The sequence below is a fragment of the Buteo buteo genome, chromosome 15, assembly GCF_964188355.1.
Source record: "Buteo buteo chromosome 15, bButBut1.hap1.1, whole genome shotgun sequence".
NCBI classification, from domain to species: domain Eukaryota; kingdom Metazoa; phylum Chordata; class Aves; order Accipitriformes; family Accipitridae; genus Buteo; species Buteo buteo.
Window position 1 is genome coordinate 26,109,290 of NC_134185.1, and position 18,733 is coordinate 26,128,022.

Genomic DNA, 18,733 nt, shown 5'->3' on the forward strand with positions numbered 1-18,733 from the left:
TGCAGAAGAGTATATTTATTTACAGGCTAATAAAAATATATTATATTCAGCTTAACTAGATGTATACATTTGTTGCAAAATGTTCTATCTGCTACAGAAGTGAGAGTAATCCATGATGTAATAATGTTTGGACAGATACAATAAATACCTGAATTTTTTTTGATACAATTGTAGATTAACATATGTTGAGACAGATACAAACCATCTTCACTGCCAAGAATACACTTCTACAAAGGAAATACTACATACAGCCTTTGATCAGAGTTAAATTTATTGCCATAAAGCACTTTCCTTAACTTACATGCTTTTAATTAACATTGGTCCCAGACACCAACAAACACTGTCCACCTTTAGCTTAAAATACAATTGTCTCACTGAAGATCTTTTTTAATAGGCAAGGAATTATCTACTCCGAAAAAAATCGCAAAATTCTCTTTAGAATATCATTTTATTTTTTTAAGTAAAAATATATATACACACACAAGTAAATCATTTTACACTTTAAAAAATAAAAATGAAGTCGGAATACTGACTTTCCTTGGAAATTCTTCCAAGTCTAATTCATTCAGCCTCTGGGGATCAGCAGGACTGAGTCTTCCAGTTACTGACAAAGGGGAGAATATAGATTTGTCTACTGAATCTGGAAATCTCAACTTGCAAAACTTTTCTCAGTTTAAATATTAATCTCTAAGCATCTCAGTATGACTACAATAAACCAGTACGTTAAATCAGCTGGTAGGAAGTATGGAGTACATGGAGACAGACGGTAGTGTCTGAGCAAAATCCTCCCATTCAGGGCTTTCTAAACAACGATTATAAAAACTGCAGGGAAGGAAATCTGGTGATAATTTACTGCTACCTGATTTGTCTACGCCTAGTCATTTTCCTCAGCAATTGTTCCTTCTGTTGATCTCATATACAGATTAAAAATAGACAAGGTAAGAGCAGAGAAACGGTCCAGCAACTTCCAAAAGATGAAGAAAGGAGCACAGCATCATGAGAAACTGGTGGACAAGGAACATTAGGAAAACATTCTCCCACTTCAGGCTAAAACTGATCAAAAGCATTAAGTGGAAAATAAGGTGTGCCAAGAAGTAAGGAAGAACAAATAGATTAAAAATGTTACCTTTCCCTCAAATAAAGGGAAACCGTAGGCAAATTTAATGCCTTTTTTAAAAGTTACTAGACTAGTTGGACAAGTCTCATTTCTTACAACTGCAGCAAGATTTCGTACAGCAGTGATTTTCAAAGACAAGCTGATTACTTTGAACTATCCTTTCTGACAGAGAGGACATTGAGTGTTCCAGGCCACAGACAGTTTCAGAGTGCATTCTGCTTGAGTAACTGTGGGAAAAACACACATTGGGATGCAAAGTTATGGCAGTGGATTCATCTGCTAACATGCAGCCCATGTGCCCTCAAGTTTCTGAAGCTTCAGAAAAAGAAACATGCCTGGGGACCTGTTTCTTCTTCACACAGCTTTATTTTTAAATACTAGTTTCTGTTTGGTGAAAACTGTACAGCTTTGACTATTTTAAAAACCTTCTACAGTATGCTGTATGACAAAGACTATTATAAAAAATGAACCAAATAATGTTATCCCACTGAGTAAGTGGAACTCATGCCCGCACGCACACACACACAAAACGATTGTGTAAATAGCGAAGTTAAGGGATTTATAAATAGCAAAATCTTTGAATAAAGTATATACATTTTTAGGCTTTCTCTATAAACATATATATATATAGTGCTCCTAGGAGAGACAAGTAACTGTGTTCTACATCACAATTTAGAACATAAGAGTAGTTGATGTTACTCTAAAGGCCTTTGAGGTTTTTTCTTACGTATGTACATCCTACACAGTAACACTTGCAAAGATGTCTTTTCACATTAGTTCCTCTCTCAATGTACAAAATCTTATCTTTTCACATTACAGCTTACCAGCCTGCAGAGGACTGAACAGGAAAACCGGCACTGCATGCTGAAATAATAAATGCAATTACAATGTAGAGTTTGCATGTGGAGAGGGCTGCACTTCACCAAAAGATCTACAAATGGTATATGAGAAACTGGCCAAGAAACCATCCTCAACGTTCCCATTTGCAGCCATGCTGTGGGCCTTTAGATGTACACCAATCAAAAGCTATTTTAAGATACACTGCTCTTAAAAAAGGAGTAACATTTTGTTTCAACAGTAAGACAATTATAGGTTAATACGACTGCCGTAACATAACACAGACAGGGCCAGACACCGTATGATTCTGAGCACCCCCTGTAAAGTACTATGCACTCAACTTTCACTTCTTTAATGATTATTTTAATGTGAAATGGGTATGTTCAGTACTCATCAAAAGCACTCAGCACTTCATAAGGTCAAGCTAATGATGACCAACTCAAATCACTCCACATTAGCAGTAACCGCATCCATTCAAGAATGAACACTAAATTGATGATGCTCAGAAAAAAAATACCAAAGGGTCCACATAATTGTGAGTGTTTTTTAAACTAATTTTGCTTTTAAAACCCAATAATACTGTTTAAATACTTTCGGAGCAAGTTTCAAATGGAACAATTGGCAGTGAATTCATTAAAACAATGCCAAAAATCTCACTCATAAAATGACCATGGGCTGAAGGATCACGATTAGCAAGTACTCCACTGTCCCATTTGGGTTTTGATGGTCTTTGCTCAAATAAAAGCTCTGTTTTTTACTATTCTGAGAAAAAAAAATGCTTTCTTTTAAAAGTTACAGTTCAAAAATCCTAAATACAAAACTCATGGATGCAATGGCACAATTCCCCCCCTCATCCTTGTAGAGTTAAAGCTTGTTTCACACCAAACTGAACATCAGTCATCCCTTTCAAACATCAAAGGGTCAAAATGAAGCTGGCCACATCTTATTCTACTTCCATGGGGACATCAATGAGATTAAAAGTTGAATGTATTGAGGTTATCCTTTTTAGAAATCCCATGCTTTGGTGCTTATTATTAAAAGAAAATTCATTTCACATGCCATGTGTTAGATAACTACTGTGTGTCACGCAAAAGACAGTTTTCCACATTTAGAATTGCTCACAATGAAGCCCTGAGGTAACCGCCTTTTTTCCAGGCAACAGTAATACAGTTCCCTTTGACATTTAATCATCCTTTTACAACCTACACTAGTATATGCAACTTGGAGCAGTCAATATTGATTATCAATTGTTCCCAAAGATGGGATCTGTCCACTTGAATTTTTTGTTTGTTTGTTTTTACGATAAAGACTCAGCAGAACGGGCTAATTTGGGTGCAGTGTCTTCTAATGGAGCTTCAACTGAATTCCCCAGGTCTCCATTTTCATGTCCATCAATACTTGGCTTCTTATCAAACACTGCAAGTTAAAAAGAAAGTTTATTTAAGGAAGAGAAGTAATCTTGGGAAGGACAGATCAGTGAGCCTTATTTCAGAAACTGGGAAGTGTGCTGAATGACTACTAAAATAAGAGCTAATAGGTTTTTAGCAGAACATAGTTCCTGTTTTCCTGTCATACTGTTTCTATACCTCTCTGATCTAAAAAATTTATTTGAAGAAGCCAACAACAGAAAGTGTTAAGGGAAATTAATTACTCTTAGACCAGAGTCAGGAAAAGGTAAGAATAAATTTGAATTTCAACCTTTGGGAAAAGGCAATCACAAAAAAAATCCCACAAATTAATTCCGTGAATTCAGTAGTATCTAAGTAAACCAGGCCAGTAAGTGAGGGACCAACCAAAAGAGCTGACAGCTTACTAGTAGGTTAATTGAATTAACAGCAGATTAATTTTACAATGAATATAAAGCCAGTGTTTTCCAGAAATTGGTTTGCATATTGAGACTTCAGAATTAAACTGCATATAACATATTTTAGGTTTACCTTGTGAGGGTTTGACATCCACATTTGCATCTTTCCTATTAGAACTTGAATTTGCACCTTCTTCCAATTCATCAAGATATAAACGATAACGGTGTCCACTCTCATCCTCATATTCTACATTTTCATCATCCGAATCAACTTCTGGAGCAACGTACACTACTTCAAATTCAATCTCGCCTCTCTAAAATGCAACGAAAATTACAAATTTACTTACTACTGCACAGCTACGTAACAGGATTACCAAGATGGGCTAGGTTACTAAAACAAATACATGTTACTGTTGTAAACACATTTACAGTTGTGTTGAATATTTTGGAAATGCATTTGAATTAAGTTTTTACTGACTAAAGAAGTACAGCTCCATAGCTAGGATTTACCAAAGTTACCTGAATTTCTTAGTTATATGCCAATACATTTCAAACAGTGACTTCTAATGAGTAAGTTTTTTGATAAATTAAGTGCACCTGTTAACTGTCTGAAAACGGGAAGCAAGGCAGGAAGAAGAGTCTAGACCACAAAGCATATGAGAAACATTGTTTGACCGGAGCTGTCCAGCCACAAAATAATAAAATGTAGGTCAATAAGTAATTATTTCTGGGAGGCAACGTAACAAGCTGATTTCCATCAGCCTTACTAAAGAATCATTAGCCAATACATGGGTTTAACTGAACCAGTACTGACCCGGCAATTTTCTCCTTAAATTGCAAGACGTAAGAGGATTAAGTGTAAGGTGATACAGCTTCAGGAATCACTGTATCTTAGCATAATACTGTGCTTAACAGAAAACATTAAAATTCAAGGTCATTCAACAGACAGAATACAGGAAGCACCTAAATGTGCCTATGGATAACAGGTTGCAGCTGACCTGTTGGGAAAGAATAGTTACAGCTTCTTTATGTTTGGCATCTCTTAGATTAACTCCATTTACTGCCAGAATAGCATCACCAACATGCAGTCCTCCACATCGATCAGCAGGTTGTCCAGGATGGATTTCAGAGATCAATATTGGTACACCATGCTCCTTCCCACCCTATTAAAAACAAACAAACAAACAAACAAACAAAAGTAGATTTCAAATTAACTGAGATGTCCATTAGCATAAAATTCACATTCTGGTAGTTGCTCTTGAAGCACTTATTTCAACTGTTATTACAGAAAATTAGAAAGCATGCTTCAGACAAAATGCTTAAGAAGAATGCATGAGATTCTTGCCTTAGTTCTTCTCCCCACAAAAGAATGGACAAATTTCAAATATATACTCAAACTGACAAAGAAGACAATTCTGAATAATAATAGAAGTAAAAAATCATACACAAGCTGATGAGACAACATCAAAACCTCATTAAAAAAGCATATCAGGCACCATATTGATGTGCAAGAAACAATATTCATATTTAGAATAAAAGTATAATAGTCAGAATTTTCAAAATTCATTGTAAAAAGTTAATACAGCTTTTGTTAGGTGTAAGATGCCAGTACTGATACTTTAAAAGTTACAATCACAACAGCTAAGCTTTGGAAGTTAGTTCTCAGATTGTTTCCGCTAAGCTTTGGAAGTTAGCTCTCAGATTGTTTCCGCTCTTCTGCAGACATACCACACCTGAAATTCACCACTGGCTAATCTGCTAAAGTGTCTATACCCTAAACATAAGTTGAAATCAGAAATTTTACATAAAGTAGCAGTTATCTATTTCCTAATCTACCAAAATGAGTTTTCAAGTTCTATGACCATAGCTATGGATTTGCGTATAGGTTTTTTTGTGTGTTCTAACAATACATTCACTGATCCACATATTTTAGAAAAGTACAAATACGAATTTAAATTTCTTCATCTGTGTCATAGAAAATAAATGCAAGTATTTACTGTGATTGAAATTCCTAGTCCTTCGTGGTCTTCTTTAACTAGCAAAACTTTTCTGATTGGACCAACACCTTGACTCTTCTTTAAGGCATCAGGATCCTAGTTTGATAAAAACCAAACATAGCATAAATATAAATGTGTGAACCAAAAAGTGATGCATTTCTGCATTGCAGTTTTTTAAATTATATACAGGCAGTATATCAGCAACACAGTTTTAGACTAGCTCCAGGCAGGACAAACTTACAGTGCCCCTTTACAGTCAGGGTACGAAATCAGAAAAGATTCCTCACTATGCACTCTTGATGAGAATAATTATTTCTATTATTTCAGTGCTGAGTGATCCACAACACATAAGTTAAGTTCAAAAGAAAGATATTAAAAGGTATTAAAAATATAAAGGGACTACATGAAGGAATGCTGACCACTGCTGAAAAGTTCTATGCCGTAAACTGCAATTTAAAACTGAGGAATGATAGAAGATGTAACACAGTCCCAAGGAAGGGTATTTTATTATAATAAAAACAAACTATACCAAAAGCCATTCAAGTCAAAACTAAAAGAGAGACTAAATAAAGGTATTTATTTTGCTTTCGTTAAGCTGCTGTTGCCATTATGCATACCCTTAAAATCACACATACACATATTTGTCCACCAGTATTTTATATGCTATCAGCAACATAAGCAGTAAGACCCATCTGACAAACTAAGGTATTTAGAACAGATCAAAGCAAGGCACTTTCCTGAAAATGTTTGGTTTTATGCACTGAACACTGGGGTGATTAACAGGTCAGGTGTCAAGTTGGGCAAGTTCTACCAAGGCTACTCTCAGTGAAATGCCTTTTAAAAGTTTTATTTTTAAAAGTACCTTTTGGGGGGGGTAGGGGTGGGGTAGAATCGATTATTTTACAGTGTCAATTTATCTGGCCTTCAGAAAAAATTTTAAAAATTCATTTCAGTTCAAACTAAACCTAAAAATGTTATTCTTGTTTTTTCTAAATAAGTTAGCTCCACATTTTGAAACCCAGGTAACAAAATTATGCTATTAAATTCGTATTTATACACACATATAGCAGAGGCTCAGTTTTCAAAAGGACTGAGTGTTCCTAGGTAAGTCAAAGGAATTGTATCATCTGTCGTGGTCATTTATGGGGACATGCTATTCAGCTCGGAACTGTCCTTCAGCATACAAAAGAATTATGTATTCAGAAGTCACATTGGAAAGAACATAATACTGAAGTGAGAACAATCACAAAAATGAAGAAATAACTCATATCTATTTTCAACAAATACTGGAAATTATGGAGAAATGGCTCATCTTTTCAACTTACATGTCCTGGTGGTGCTTGCATTGGTCGTTTTAGATCATTCCGACCTCGACAAGCTCTAATAACGGTTTTGTGACGGTGAAGGTGTATTTCTGCTTCAAGCTGATTCCAAAGCTTGTCATGAGCCGGTCCTTTCATATCTCGTCCCAGTAACTGAATCTGCTGGACCCTACATAATGACGAAGAGAGTAAAACAACATGCTATATCACAACTGAAAAATCAATGCATTGTACAACTCGTACACTTCATCTGGCTACAGCACACAGTCACGCAGCAACTAGAGCAAGTGCGAGAACTGTGAGGATTTTTATTTCTTCCTTTTGTTCAATTAACTGCAAATGTGAGACTTTTCCTACTTAGTCCTAACTTTGGACCTGCCTCTGGGGATGCAAAAGAAGAAAATAATAACAAAAAAATCTCATGCTGAGGGACATGGATTGACTTCACATACCTTCCAGCTAGTTCCTTATCTAAATACTTGGCTGCCAATCTTGCTCCATAAACCTCAGCCTGAAGCACAGCTATGTGTCTACGAAGTGCTTCATTTTCCTTCCTCAGCAACTTCACCTCTGCTTCCAGTTGAGCTTCTTTCACTTTTTCTTTCTTGTTAGCTTCAAGTTCTCTCTCCTTTACAAAAAAAAAAAAGAAAAAAATTGTTGAAAAGCTTTTATCAAAGTTAATAATGAAAGAGCACTTACTGTTTCTGCACACACAATCTGAAATTACTCTCCTGCGTACAAGACATGCATGCAGGAAAAAAAATGAAAGCAAGGACTCTGGCACTGCAGAAAGTAGTTTGCATTCTCCCCTTTGGGGAGCGAGGCCTTACATTCAACTTTGTGCTCCTGACATGATTTTTATCCAGCTTACAACTCCTTAGCACAAAATTCATATACTGGTTCAAACTGCATGGATGAAAATTAGTAAGAGCGCTTCTCCCTATCACACAAAAGTGGCAAAAGTTAAGTAGTCTGAATATCATCCTTACTTTTTCCTGTGTTCAAACAGGAGATTCATACAAAGAGAGAGAAGACTATTTTTAAAATAAAAAAGTAACTACAAAACCACGAAATATTTCAATTTAATATTCTTTAACTATTTTAATCTCATTTTTAATATGATGTCAAGGAAATGTTCTGTAAGCCCATATGTCCTGAAAATGACAATTATTTTCATGCAAACAATCAAGAAATGTCCAGCCAGGGACATTTCCAAATTAGATTCTGAAGACCACAAAAAATAAAGCCAGAGATTCTACACATGAAGATGCCCTCCCTGACAAACTTAAGAGAAATTAGTGCAAAATAGCTTTGTTAAAAAAACCAACCAAACAAAAAACAACAAAAACCCCCTAAACCCCCAAACTAAACCCACACTTTTAGCAAGCTATCCTCCTTCCCCCTCTCCCGCCCACCCCGCCACATGAAAAAAGAATTACGGAAATATAAATTACTCCCACAGTGCTCCATCCCAAATGTAGAGAAAATGCATAGTCATTACCTTTTCTAACACCCAGAGCACTGAGTGAATGGAATTAGTATGCTCAGATCGCTATTCTACAAAATCTACTTTAAGAAGAGCACGTTTGATGACTTGTATGTTTCATATCTTGCTTTATATCCCCTTTACAAAGTGGGGGAAAAACCCCATCACAAACCAGGAGAACAGTAGAGACACAGGATCTATTACCATTTCCTTTTAAAAATGACTGTCAACTGAAGTATCAATAAAAACTAAGTTGACCATAATGCATTTTTGAAGACACTTAAGAGTACCTAAAAAAACATGTTCTTTGTACTTGTACCAACTACATTGTTAAACAAATAAAACCAGGAAGTGCTACTAAAGAAGCGATAGGACAGAAACAAAATTTTACAGAACTGGCAAGACAAATCTGTTCTCAAATTGTGAGTGTGCTTATTCACTATTCCAAGTCCGGATATAAATCCATGAATATGGTCAATATTACCACATTTAAGAAATTAAGGAAGGTTGGTCCTTCCAAAGAGAGACATTTTCACAATAGGAATATGTAAGCATTTATAGCTATTTGCCAGAAAGTCAACTCTGAACTTGATGGACTCTACTGTCTCCTTCATCTGTTAAATACTTGTATCAGGTTAGATGAATAGAGTACATTACACATACGTAAACGTTGGCCAAGAATTGCCTAGCATACTGCTCAGGAGGAGCGGCGCAAAGATTGCTTGAAATTGCTGGCAATTCACTTCCTGTAATTCCCATATTGACCCAGTTTCAGATCAGGTTTGACTCCATACACGTTAGAAAACAGGTCACACAAAGCCACTTCTGGTCTCTGCCTTTGGGTTGGGGATTGTCTTGTGAGATGACTCTTCAACAAATCCCCTTCTGAACTGCAGGATCACTCCTAAGCCAAGAATTTTGACTAATCTACATTTCAAGAATAGGAGTTTCTAAAATTATACCAATTTTCTCTATTATGATGATGGTCTTGAGCTATCTTAATTCACACCTACTGTCAGCAGCCAAAGGGCAATTACAAGAATTCAAGCGTGCCAATGCGCGGCATTGCCACTGCCACACACTTTAGCTGTACAAAGGGTCACGGTTCAGACTAACACTCGTTTTACAGTAGCAGCAGAGTCCGTATACAGATACAGTGTTCCTCTAACACTTATGTTAGCTATGTACGTATTGCTAATATTGCATCAAGGTGCTCTAAATAGTATAGGCCCCTTGTTTGTGTCCGTACTCACTTTTAGAACGTCTTTTATTTGGCAAATATAAAAAGACAAAGACTAGCATTTAATACAGACGTATGAAGATATATTATTCACACCCAAACCTCCATTTTCTTCCTCACTGGATATTTTTATGCTTTATTTACTGAATAAAAAGTCATAAACTAAAAACTCATATCATCTTTGCCAATAATTTGTTAGAATGTACTATTCAGAATGTTTTCTGCTCAGAAAAAAGCTTTAGAGATGCATGAGTTCCTTGATGTATCTGAAATACAAGTTGGGAAAAGAATTCCAACTTCCCCCAGAAAAGTGGATTCCTGAAGTGATCCAGGATATTTGATTACGCTAGCAAATGTCATATAGCACACTTTAGTGTATTTATAAGAAGTAGCCAGCTTAAAAACTCTGATCAAGAATAAAATTTTCCATCAAGTTTCTCTGAATTTCGTTTGTCATTTAAATTAAACAGAAAGTCAAATGTTACATTTCTAAGTGGAATCATTTTTAGTCATGCATTTTAAATGTTATATCTAAAATAGGAGGAACAATGTAATCCCATAGAGTTGTTTTCTTCCTATTTTCTCCATTACTATGACCATTGTTCTGTGACTGACGTGGAAAATTACACCCAGAAGCTATTCTTCTCTGGACTGTCTCCAATAGATCACCACATGAATTAAAAAAATTAAAATGTTTGCAATACAGAATCTCTGAAGATGTACTGAAAGAACATGTCGTGTTTTGAACGACTGTTGAGATGTGACAAAAGTCTCAAAAATGTTTAAAAAGTTAAGGAAGTTACAGAATAGTTTCATGCCTTCTAGTGTCCATAGTATTGCATAGGTTCTGCAAAATAGAAAAAAGTGTATCTTCTGTTGGTAGTATAAAAAAAAAACAAAAAACAAAAAACAAAAACCACTAAACCAAAAATGCAACTGCAATGTTGAAGATCAAAGCTTGCAGTTACCAGCTATCCCATGGCTTTTCAAAAAGCAAATACTGAGTAACGATAATGAGGTACATAGCATAATAAAAGTGGAAAAGCTGTTTAAAAACCTTCCAAGTCTATCACCGTGAAAGACCGAAAGATAAGTTAGCTTTGCTTCACCTTTTCTTCTTATATATGTTTTATTGTGTTTATATGCTTGGGGCTGTTTCCCAAGCCAGTAAATCATACTAAATCATGCCCACAAAAAGAATTGAGAAAAAGGAAAACAAGGAGAAGTTTACAGGATTTTTTTTTTTAAATACAACACAAAGAATACTTCATATTACATTGATAGATGTGTACAGTATTTATGCTTTAGAAATTGTATAACACCTTAACATTTTTTGAGCTACTACCAGAACAATCTTTCAGAATGCCAAGTTGCCACATATCACCCCAAATTAGCTGTAACAATAATAAATAAAACAAATACAGACTTAGGAAAGAGGGCACCAAAACTAGAAAAGAAAAACTAAAATGCAAAGAAAATTCTTTCCACAGCATCTTGCCAAATGACAGGAAAAAGGAACAAGACAGATCTGTTTTGCCAGTTTCTGAGGCCAACATATACATAAGTTGTTGCACAAAACAAAAGCACTGTAAACATAAAAAAAAAAAGGCAGTCAGCATACTTACCATTTCATCCACTGAAAGGACAGACTTAAGACAGAAGAAGAGATTTCCATAATTAGAGAAACAGGCAATAGGAACTTCAAGAAAATGCAACAACATAAATTACTTACTCCAAAAGAAATTTACCAGCAGGTTTTTTATTTTATTAGAAGGCATAAAGAACAAGCACATTGCTATAATTGTACTTAGCAGCAATTTTGGTATGTTGCAGTGAACGTTATTAAAACTCTTATTAAAAATTTTAACCTTATTGTAGTATTGAAAACAACACTTCCTCCTAAAATACCAAGAATCTTCATAAAGAATAGCAAGATAATGCAAAATGCATGAAAGCAGTTTTGAAGCTATCATAGAAAATACATTCTGTAATCTAACATCTGTTATACAGATAATAGATTTTTTCCTTTCGGAAAGAATAACAAAATACATATTACAAGAGGGACATAAAAGACAGGGAGAAGTAGCAAAAAGGATATGCAAATTGCAAAACTCAAGAAAAAACACTCAACTAGGCAACTTCATACTCTTACAAAGAAAGAGTTATTGTGCATGGACTAAGCAGATACACCACTCCTAAAAAGGGATTAGGCCTGAACTATGTGATGTTATCAATTGCTTAGCAATCTGAAACATTTAAAAATGTCTTAGTTCACCACTATATACAACTTCAGAGTTTGCAGAGTATACATTTATGCTAAGACTCTACAAGAAAAGAAGAGTGGTTGTTGTTAACAAAGAAAGCAGGAAGCTAACTAGTACAAAACTTTATTTCCCCATTACATATTCTGTTGACACAGTCCTTTGCCCCCAGAGGCTTTCTGACTGCCATGTCAGCACGACAGTTTTTATTTACCTAAAACTCAGACTTCCCATTTTATTGTCATTTAAGCAGCCTCAGTTTTCCTTGTTCAAGCTTCCCAGACCTTTATAGCTTTCTTTATCTAGAACAGTTTAAAGCTGAGCTTCTCTCCATTAAAACTATGAAATCCCTATAGGCAAAGTAAAGCAAACTCAGAAGATTAGCCCCGATGTTTATAATAAAAGAAGGAGGAACTAAATGGAATTAAGGAGACAATATGAGTCTAGGCTGATTCAACACAGACAAAATCTGAAACAACGCAAGTAAAATGTATTTACTGTCACCTGTGGGAGAAAGACTGCTGTCACTAGCATGGAGATTTAAAATATCTTTAGAAAATGTTTATAACAAGGTAAAGGAGAAACAAAAAGATTAAAAGTATTACTCTCTATGCCACTCAGAAGTTAACCCTCACTAATGAAATTTAGAGACTGAAATCACTCACAGTGAAGTGTTGGCTTAAAAACTTTGCTACATGTAAACCTGCAGCCTAACACTTACAAAATGCTGCTGATACTTAACTAATGCTTATTTACAGAGCCATAAAAATTATTAACAGCTCTAAAGAAACTTCAACCTGATTAAGCTATAATTCAATACAAAATAAATTATGTGCAGACAATCCAGAAAATGTTACTCTTATGCTGAATATGCAACTACGCGGACCTAGGAACATAGCTCTAATTCAATTACAGCTTTTGGATCTGAAACAGGAAGAATTTGGGTTACTCCTGTTATTCAGTGATTAGCCTAGATTAGATAGCCTTTAAGCCTATTACTGTGTTTTATTATACATTAATTAACAGGACAAAATAGCAGAGGAGACTAATCTAATGTTCCGCCTATGTTGGGACTAGGTATTTGCAACCAACCCACAAAGCAATTTTAAAAACAGCCAGAGAGCTAGACTTTGGTTTATGCCAACAGTTAGAAACCACAATCTATACAATATTACTTTACTTTTCTAATTTACAAAGTCTTAGTATTAGAGCCTGAATCTGTGCTGTGGCTAGTAACAAGGCACCCTACACTCTGGTTATCAGTCAATGCCAACTAACTGCACAGATTAATTATTGTTAACTTCTGGTGGGCTTTGTAAAGCTCTAAGTTTCTAAAAAAACCAAATCATACAAAATGAACAGTGGTTTATTGAGTTCTATTATGACAGTCTGCTGCACGTAGCAATGGAGAGCACTGTAGATGCATCTGCAGCATTATTAAAGAGAAAGAATGACAATAGAGAGAGGACTGTGATGCCAGCTACCCTCTCTCTGTATGGCAAACCAATCCTATTCTTACTCTTGTCAGAGTGTAACTACAATAAAAACAACAGACTTACCTCACTTTGGGCTTTTTTAAAATATGTGAAGATTTGATTGTATTTGTATATTGGAAGCTATTATCTTTTGCAACTTCTGTCTTCAGAAAAGCTTTATGAACCACCAAAATATTTTCTTATTTTACTTCAAGCAACCACTAAAAATGGTTTATGTAAAAAGAACTTCTTAAATTCTAATTCATTATTCTGATGTTATTTATGTTATTTTTAATGCTTGCTAACAACCAACTGTAAATGCTATTTAAAAAAGAAAAAGTTAACTCTCTCTAACATTTTTTATGTGAAAATTTGTAACCAGCTTATTCGCACCTTCCAAGGAAGAACTTCTGCCAGGAGAGGGAAAAGTATAATATAATTCTCCATTCCAGCCACCATACTCACCAGTTTTGCCTTAATAGCCCCAGAATCAACACTCTGACCGGTTTTGGCATGTAGCTGAAGTTGAACAGCATGAAGTTGCAAAAGCTGATCATGCACTTCCTTTTCCAATACTGCTTTCTCTGCCTGTGTTTCTGTCAGTTCAGACTTCAGATCAACTAACTGTGCCTGTGAAGATATAATCCATCATAGTAATTAGAGCAACGATTAAATGGGGTCATCAGAACTGTGATACATATATATATCACTTGCTGGTACATATATGCTATACACATTGTAATACAGCTAAGAGTACAGGCTGCCACAAGTTCCTCCATAGCCCAACTTAAGCACGGGATCATTTGCAGGCTTTTCTCCCCAACTGCTACAAAATTCCTTCATCCACAGACCCAGCATCAAACAACCACACTGCCGAAAGTAACAATAGCTGAGTTTTTTCTCATGCAGACAATGGCATGTGATGCTGATGTCCACTCCAAAACAGGGCAATGGCATTAAACCTATGTAGGATTTACAACCATAGCAATGGAAATAAAATTTAAAACTTTAAAATTACTAAACCTTATTAAAAAAAATTGATCAAAGTAAAATAACAATTATTAATGGACTGCTGAAATCAAATAACCCAATTTACAATTAGTCTGTTATCAACAGCTTAACTGAAATAGTAAATGAGGTGGGCAAAGCAGAAGCCATAAATTAACATGCCCCTAAAATGCCTTTGTAGAAACCCACGAATAGTTATTAACTCTCAAAAAAGTTGTTTTGAAACATTTTAAATACAGTTTGCATGTAGTGTTTATATCTGGAATAGAAGAACAAGTTCTAACATGTTCACCAAGTTACTTGTTATCCTTAAGTTCAAGTAGCATTTTATAAGAAAAGCTACATTTATATAAGCTTTAAAGCTAGTATTTGCCCAAAAACCCACAGATTATGATCTCCGGGGATTTTTAGGTAAATCCCCGGAGTATATTTTTGCTTCCAAAAATTTGGAAATAAAAAGCAAAATGGAAAAGCTGCTAATTTTTTTAAAAAACCCTCTTATATTAAAGCAGGGTATTTTAGATATTTTAACAAGATTATACTAACATCCAAATTCACAATGAATATCAAGTTGCAAGCCAGTGCTCACCCCATTCAACTACATAAATCACCGCTTTAAAATGTCTGTATCAGTTTTTTAAAAAAAAAAAAAAAAAAAAGAAGGCAGGAAGGATTTGGCTATCAGTGGGGAGTACTTACTAGGTCTAACTTTAGGTACATAATTTAGATGGACAGTCTCCTTAAGCTTCCAACATAATTCAGACATAAGTAGGCTCTTCCAGAGGTGATTCAGAGCACCTAAATTAGAGCACCATTTGATGAGATGGGTCAAGCCAATCTCCAGCTTGGTGCTGCCAAGAAGAATGATCTCCCTTCCTGCCCCGTGGTTATGCCCCCTCGCCCCACATCTCCAGGACTGGAGGGTGGGAGATGCCCTGCCCACGAGCTCTGCTGATTTCAGACCGGACTCCCCAGAACAGAGCAGAACCACCTCTCCCTGTCTGCTTAGATGGAGCCTCAACACATCAGGTTAGCATTTACTTTTTGTCGAAGAATGGGGCTGCATGCATTTCCACCTTCCAACTGCCAGAATGACAAAAAACTTCAATAATTGTAAACCCTCACAGAACTCTAAAGCAGAAATTGCCTTCTACAGTAAGATGATACTTAAAATACTACAAAGCCATATAATTTTTAGAGAAATGGGTTACTTACAAAACTGCATTGTTCTCCCCAGTGACCAACCACTGCTAAATTCTCTCTGCTATGGATTATCCACCCTCAAACAAAAGCAGACCCACCTCAACTAAACTAGCGAAAGAAAATACCACCAGCCTAAGAGGTGATGGTATGGTACAGAGCAGATAACTAAGACCTTAATAATGAAGGCACGGTTTGACCCAGTCACAGTTTCACATAATTTACAACAGTATTACTTCTACTTTATTATTATTTGTTGTTATTATTATAATAAAATGTATAATGATATTACTTCTACCTTAAAAAAAGACCACTAATGTCTTCCTCCTTTCAAGCAGGTAATAACAGCTAACATACTGACTTTTATTGCTCTTTTATATACATACACACAAAACCTCATTCATTCTAATTCAAAATGCCTGGAGAAGCACAAAGTCGCCGAACAGATAAACTACACCAGTTTAATACTATCTAGCCTCACCTAGTAGAGAATGACATATAAGGAATAGAACAGAGTTCTGGCAAAAAAAAAAGTTATTTCACCGTGCAAATTACAAAGCAGCGAGAATGATGGCTACCAGTTTTGCAACATGAATGATGCTCCAAAGGGATCACAAAGAGACTGTCAAACTCAATTAATAACAAAAAAAAAACCCCAAAAAGTGCTCTGCATATGACCTAGGATTTAAATTCATATCCTGCTGTTTTAATAAAGAGAGCAAAATAAGAAATGGTATGAGTGTACATCATGGAAGTAATCTGTTTACACATTACGAAAAGTCATAAATCTATCCCCAGGAACAGATGCGGATACAAGAGTCACACCAAAAAGCATACACAGTAAGCTGGTTTCAAATCTTGTGATCTACTTCTGTGAAGGCTGACAAATCTTTAGAGTTTTTCACAGAAGTTCTGCCTTTCTCAGCTTGGCCAGCTCACTTAATCCTCCTTTACAGTACTCTTACTAGCACTATTTTTTATCCACATTCCCTCACTTCGTTACAAAGGAATCATATGGAAAGACTACTGGAAGTTCAACAGCTCTACATTCAATATTGGAAGGTACTCAGTAAAAACCAGAGAGGGGCAGAAACAGCAGAGGAAATGACGAGCACAAACAAGACCTATCGGTACGGCCATTCCTTCCGAGAGCACCATTCACTGCATGAGGCAGGGGTTCTATAAAAAAGACGGTGCCAGATGATATAATGCTTCAATTTGCATAAGCACAATGAGGATAAATTAATGTTGCACAAGCAACTGTACCAATCCTTTAATCGGCAGCTTTTTGGATGTACTCTCCAACAAGACTGTTGAAGGAGAGTTGTCAAGTATTTTGAAGATCACCTGCAATTGCTATAGAATTTGTGGCAAAGCCAGTTGGGGCAGAATTAACAAACACCCACTCACAGGAGACCATTGAGCTTCAGGGTTAGGAGAGATTAGGAAGAGCCACCAACAACAAATAGAGAACAGAAACCTTCACTGGGGAGCAATAAGGGGCAGGGGTTGAAGAGAAGGTAGTATGTTTACTTTTAACATCCTTTAACAGTAACTTGGTGATTCAGCCAGAAGAGGAACTCTTCTGTATTTAGGGCAGCATACAACTGTGTAGATTAGCAATTATCACGCATTAGCAAGTATCACACTACAAGGTAACACCTTAGTTTCTCACTGCTAACTCATTTGTGAGTCTATGCCCCAGGCAACACACGGTTAGTAGCAGGACTGGACTGTGGCTCATGGAAGTATAATTGAATCATGAAAACTTACATCTAGCCCTAGATGAATCAAGCAGATAAGACACGAGAGAGACAGAATTTGCACAGCTCTTTTTGCCTTTTATTCTGACACGTGTTGGCAAGGTCAATGCCCTTTTGAGATATGTTCATTTGTCTCTGACTCACCAAAGTCTTGGACACTTTTCTCAGACCAAGATCCATAACTGGAATTCAGCACCAATGGCAATGGGAAGTGCCTGGTCTGGGCCTTACAATGGAAGCCAAAACTTACTGAAATCAACCAGAAAATAACCAAATTTTTTCTTTATTAAAGAAAGTCAGGCCTCATGTTTCAATGCTTCACTTTTCCCACCTCTCTTGTCATGGACAACTATCACTAACTTTTCCTGAAGTGTTCTGAGAAATGCCTCAGTTCAACACTGGCTGCTGAGAGGTCTGATAAGTTACATGATTCAGTATGGAAAAGGCTCAAAAAAACCAAAAAAAACAAAAAAACAGCATTACTGACAGAATCACTTGTTTTTCTAAAGTACCTCATTCAAGCTTGTTCTCCAATTTATCAGTAATTATCAGACACATTATTGTTAATTTCTTTGTGTTTAGTGTCCCAATTACAATCCATACACTGTCAACTATACAAAACATACTTCTTGGTTTCTTACTTTTTTTTCTCCTCGTTGTTCTGAATAAAAAAACCAAACCAACCTGAAGACTGATCTGATCTGTCTGGGGTGGGGGGAGAAAAGGTAATTCCAGAAGTCTGTTTCTTCTCTTCTTCCACAAAGTACCAGTAAACACATGCTATTTCATAAAGATCTACTGCTTCAGATTATCACCACATTGGTCTATAATCAAGCTACTTCAAAACTCTAAATAAAAGTTTACTATTTGAGTAAACTGCAGATCTTGGTCAAATTAATCGAATAGTAAAACTCAGTATTTACCTTCCAAATAATCCAACACAGAGATGATACCAGAAGTTGTTCGGAAAGGCTGAGTATTTATTCAATTTTGGGGCATATTTTGCCATTTACCAGGTACTTTGTATTGCACAGAGATCTTACACCTATCAAAATTAAAACCAAGTTTCAACTGAAATAACTCAAGAATTTATAAATTACTGTTTTTTTTCAATAGGAGATAAAGGAAAACAAATCATGGCATTAAGCAACAGACAAATACTTATCCCACAGAGCATTCAAAGATATTATGGCAAAAATAAAAATAAGTCCCTAGGGAAAACA

At 35.8% G+C, this 18,733-nt stretch overlaps 1 protein-coding gene across 2 annotated transcripts in view; it reads right to left on the reverse strand.

The window, feature by feature from the left end:
• Positions 1-18,733, reverse strand: part of GOPC (golgi associated PDZ and coiled-coil motif containing) — a 28,098-nt gene continuing 9,365 nt past the window's right edge. Inside the window, exons 2-9 of one of the 2 annotated variants that reach the window (XM_075046830.1) lie at positions 14,005-14,169; positions 11,429-11,452; positions 7,530-7,705; positions 7,081-7,246; positions 5,756-5,851; positions 4,757-4,921; positions 3,892-4,072; positions 1-3,370 (exon numbers count right to left, since the gene is read on the reverse strand). In XM_075046830.1, coding sequence (XP_074902931.1) covers positions 3,252-3,370; positions 3,892-4,072; positions 4,757-4,921; positions 5,756-5,851; positions 7,081-7,246; positions 7,530-7,705; positions 11,429-11,452; positions 14,005-14,169 — 1,092 coding nt within the window. In that variant the 3' untranslated portion in view covers positions 1-3,251. The remainder of the gene's footprint in view (positions 3,371-3,891; positions 4,073-4,756; positions 4,922-5,755; positions 5,852-7,080; positions 7,247-7,529; positions 7,706-11,428; positions 11,453-14,004; positions 14,170-18,733) is intronic. The other variant, XM_075046834.1, reaches the window with a different exon arrangement.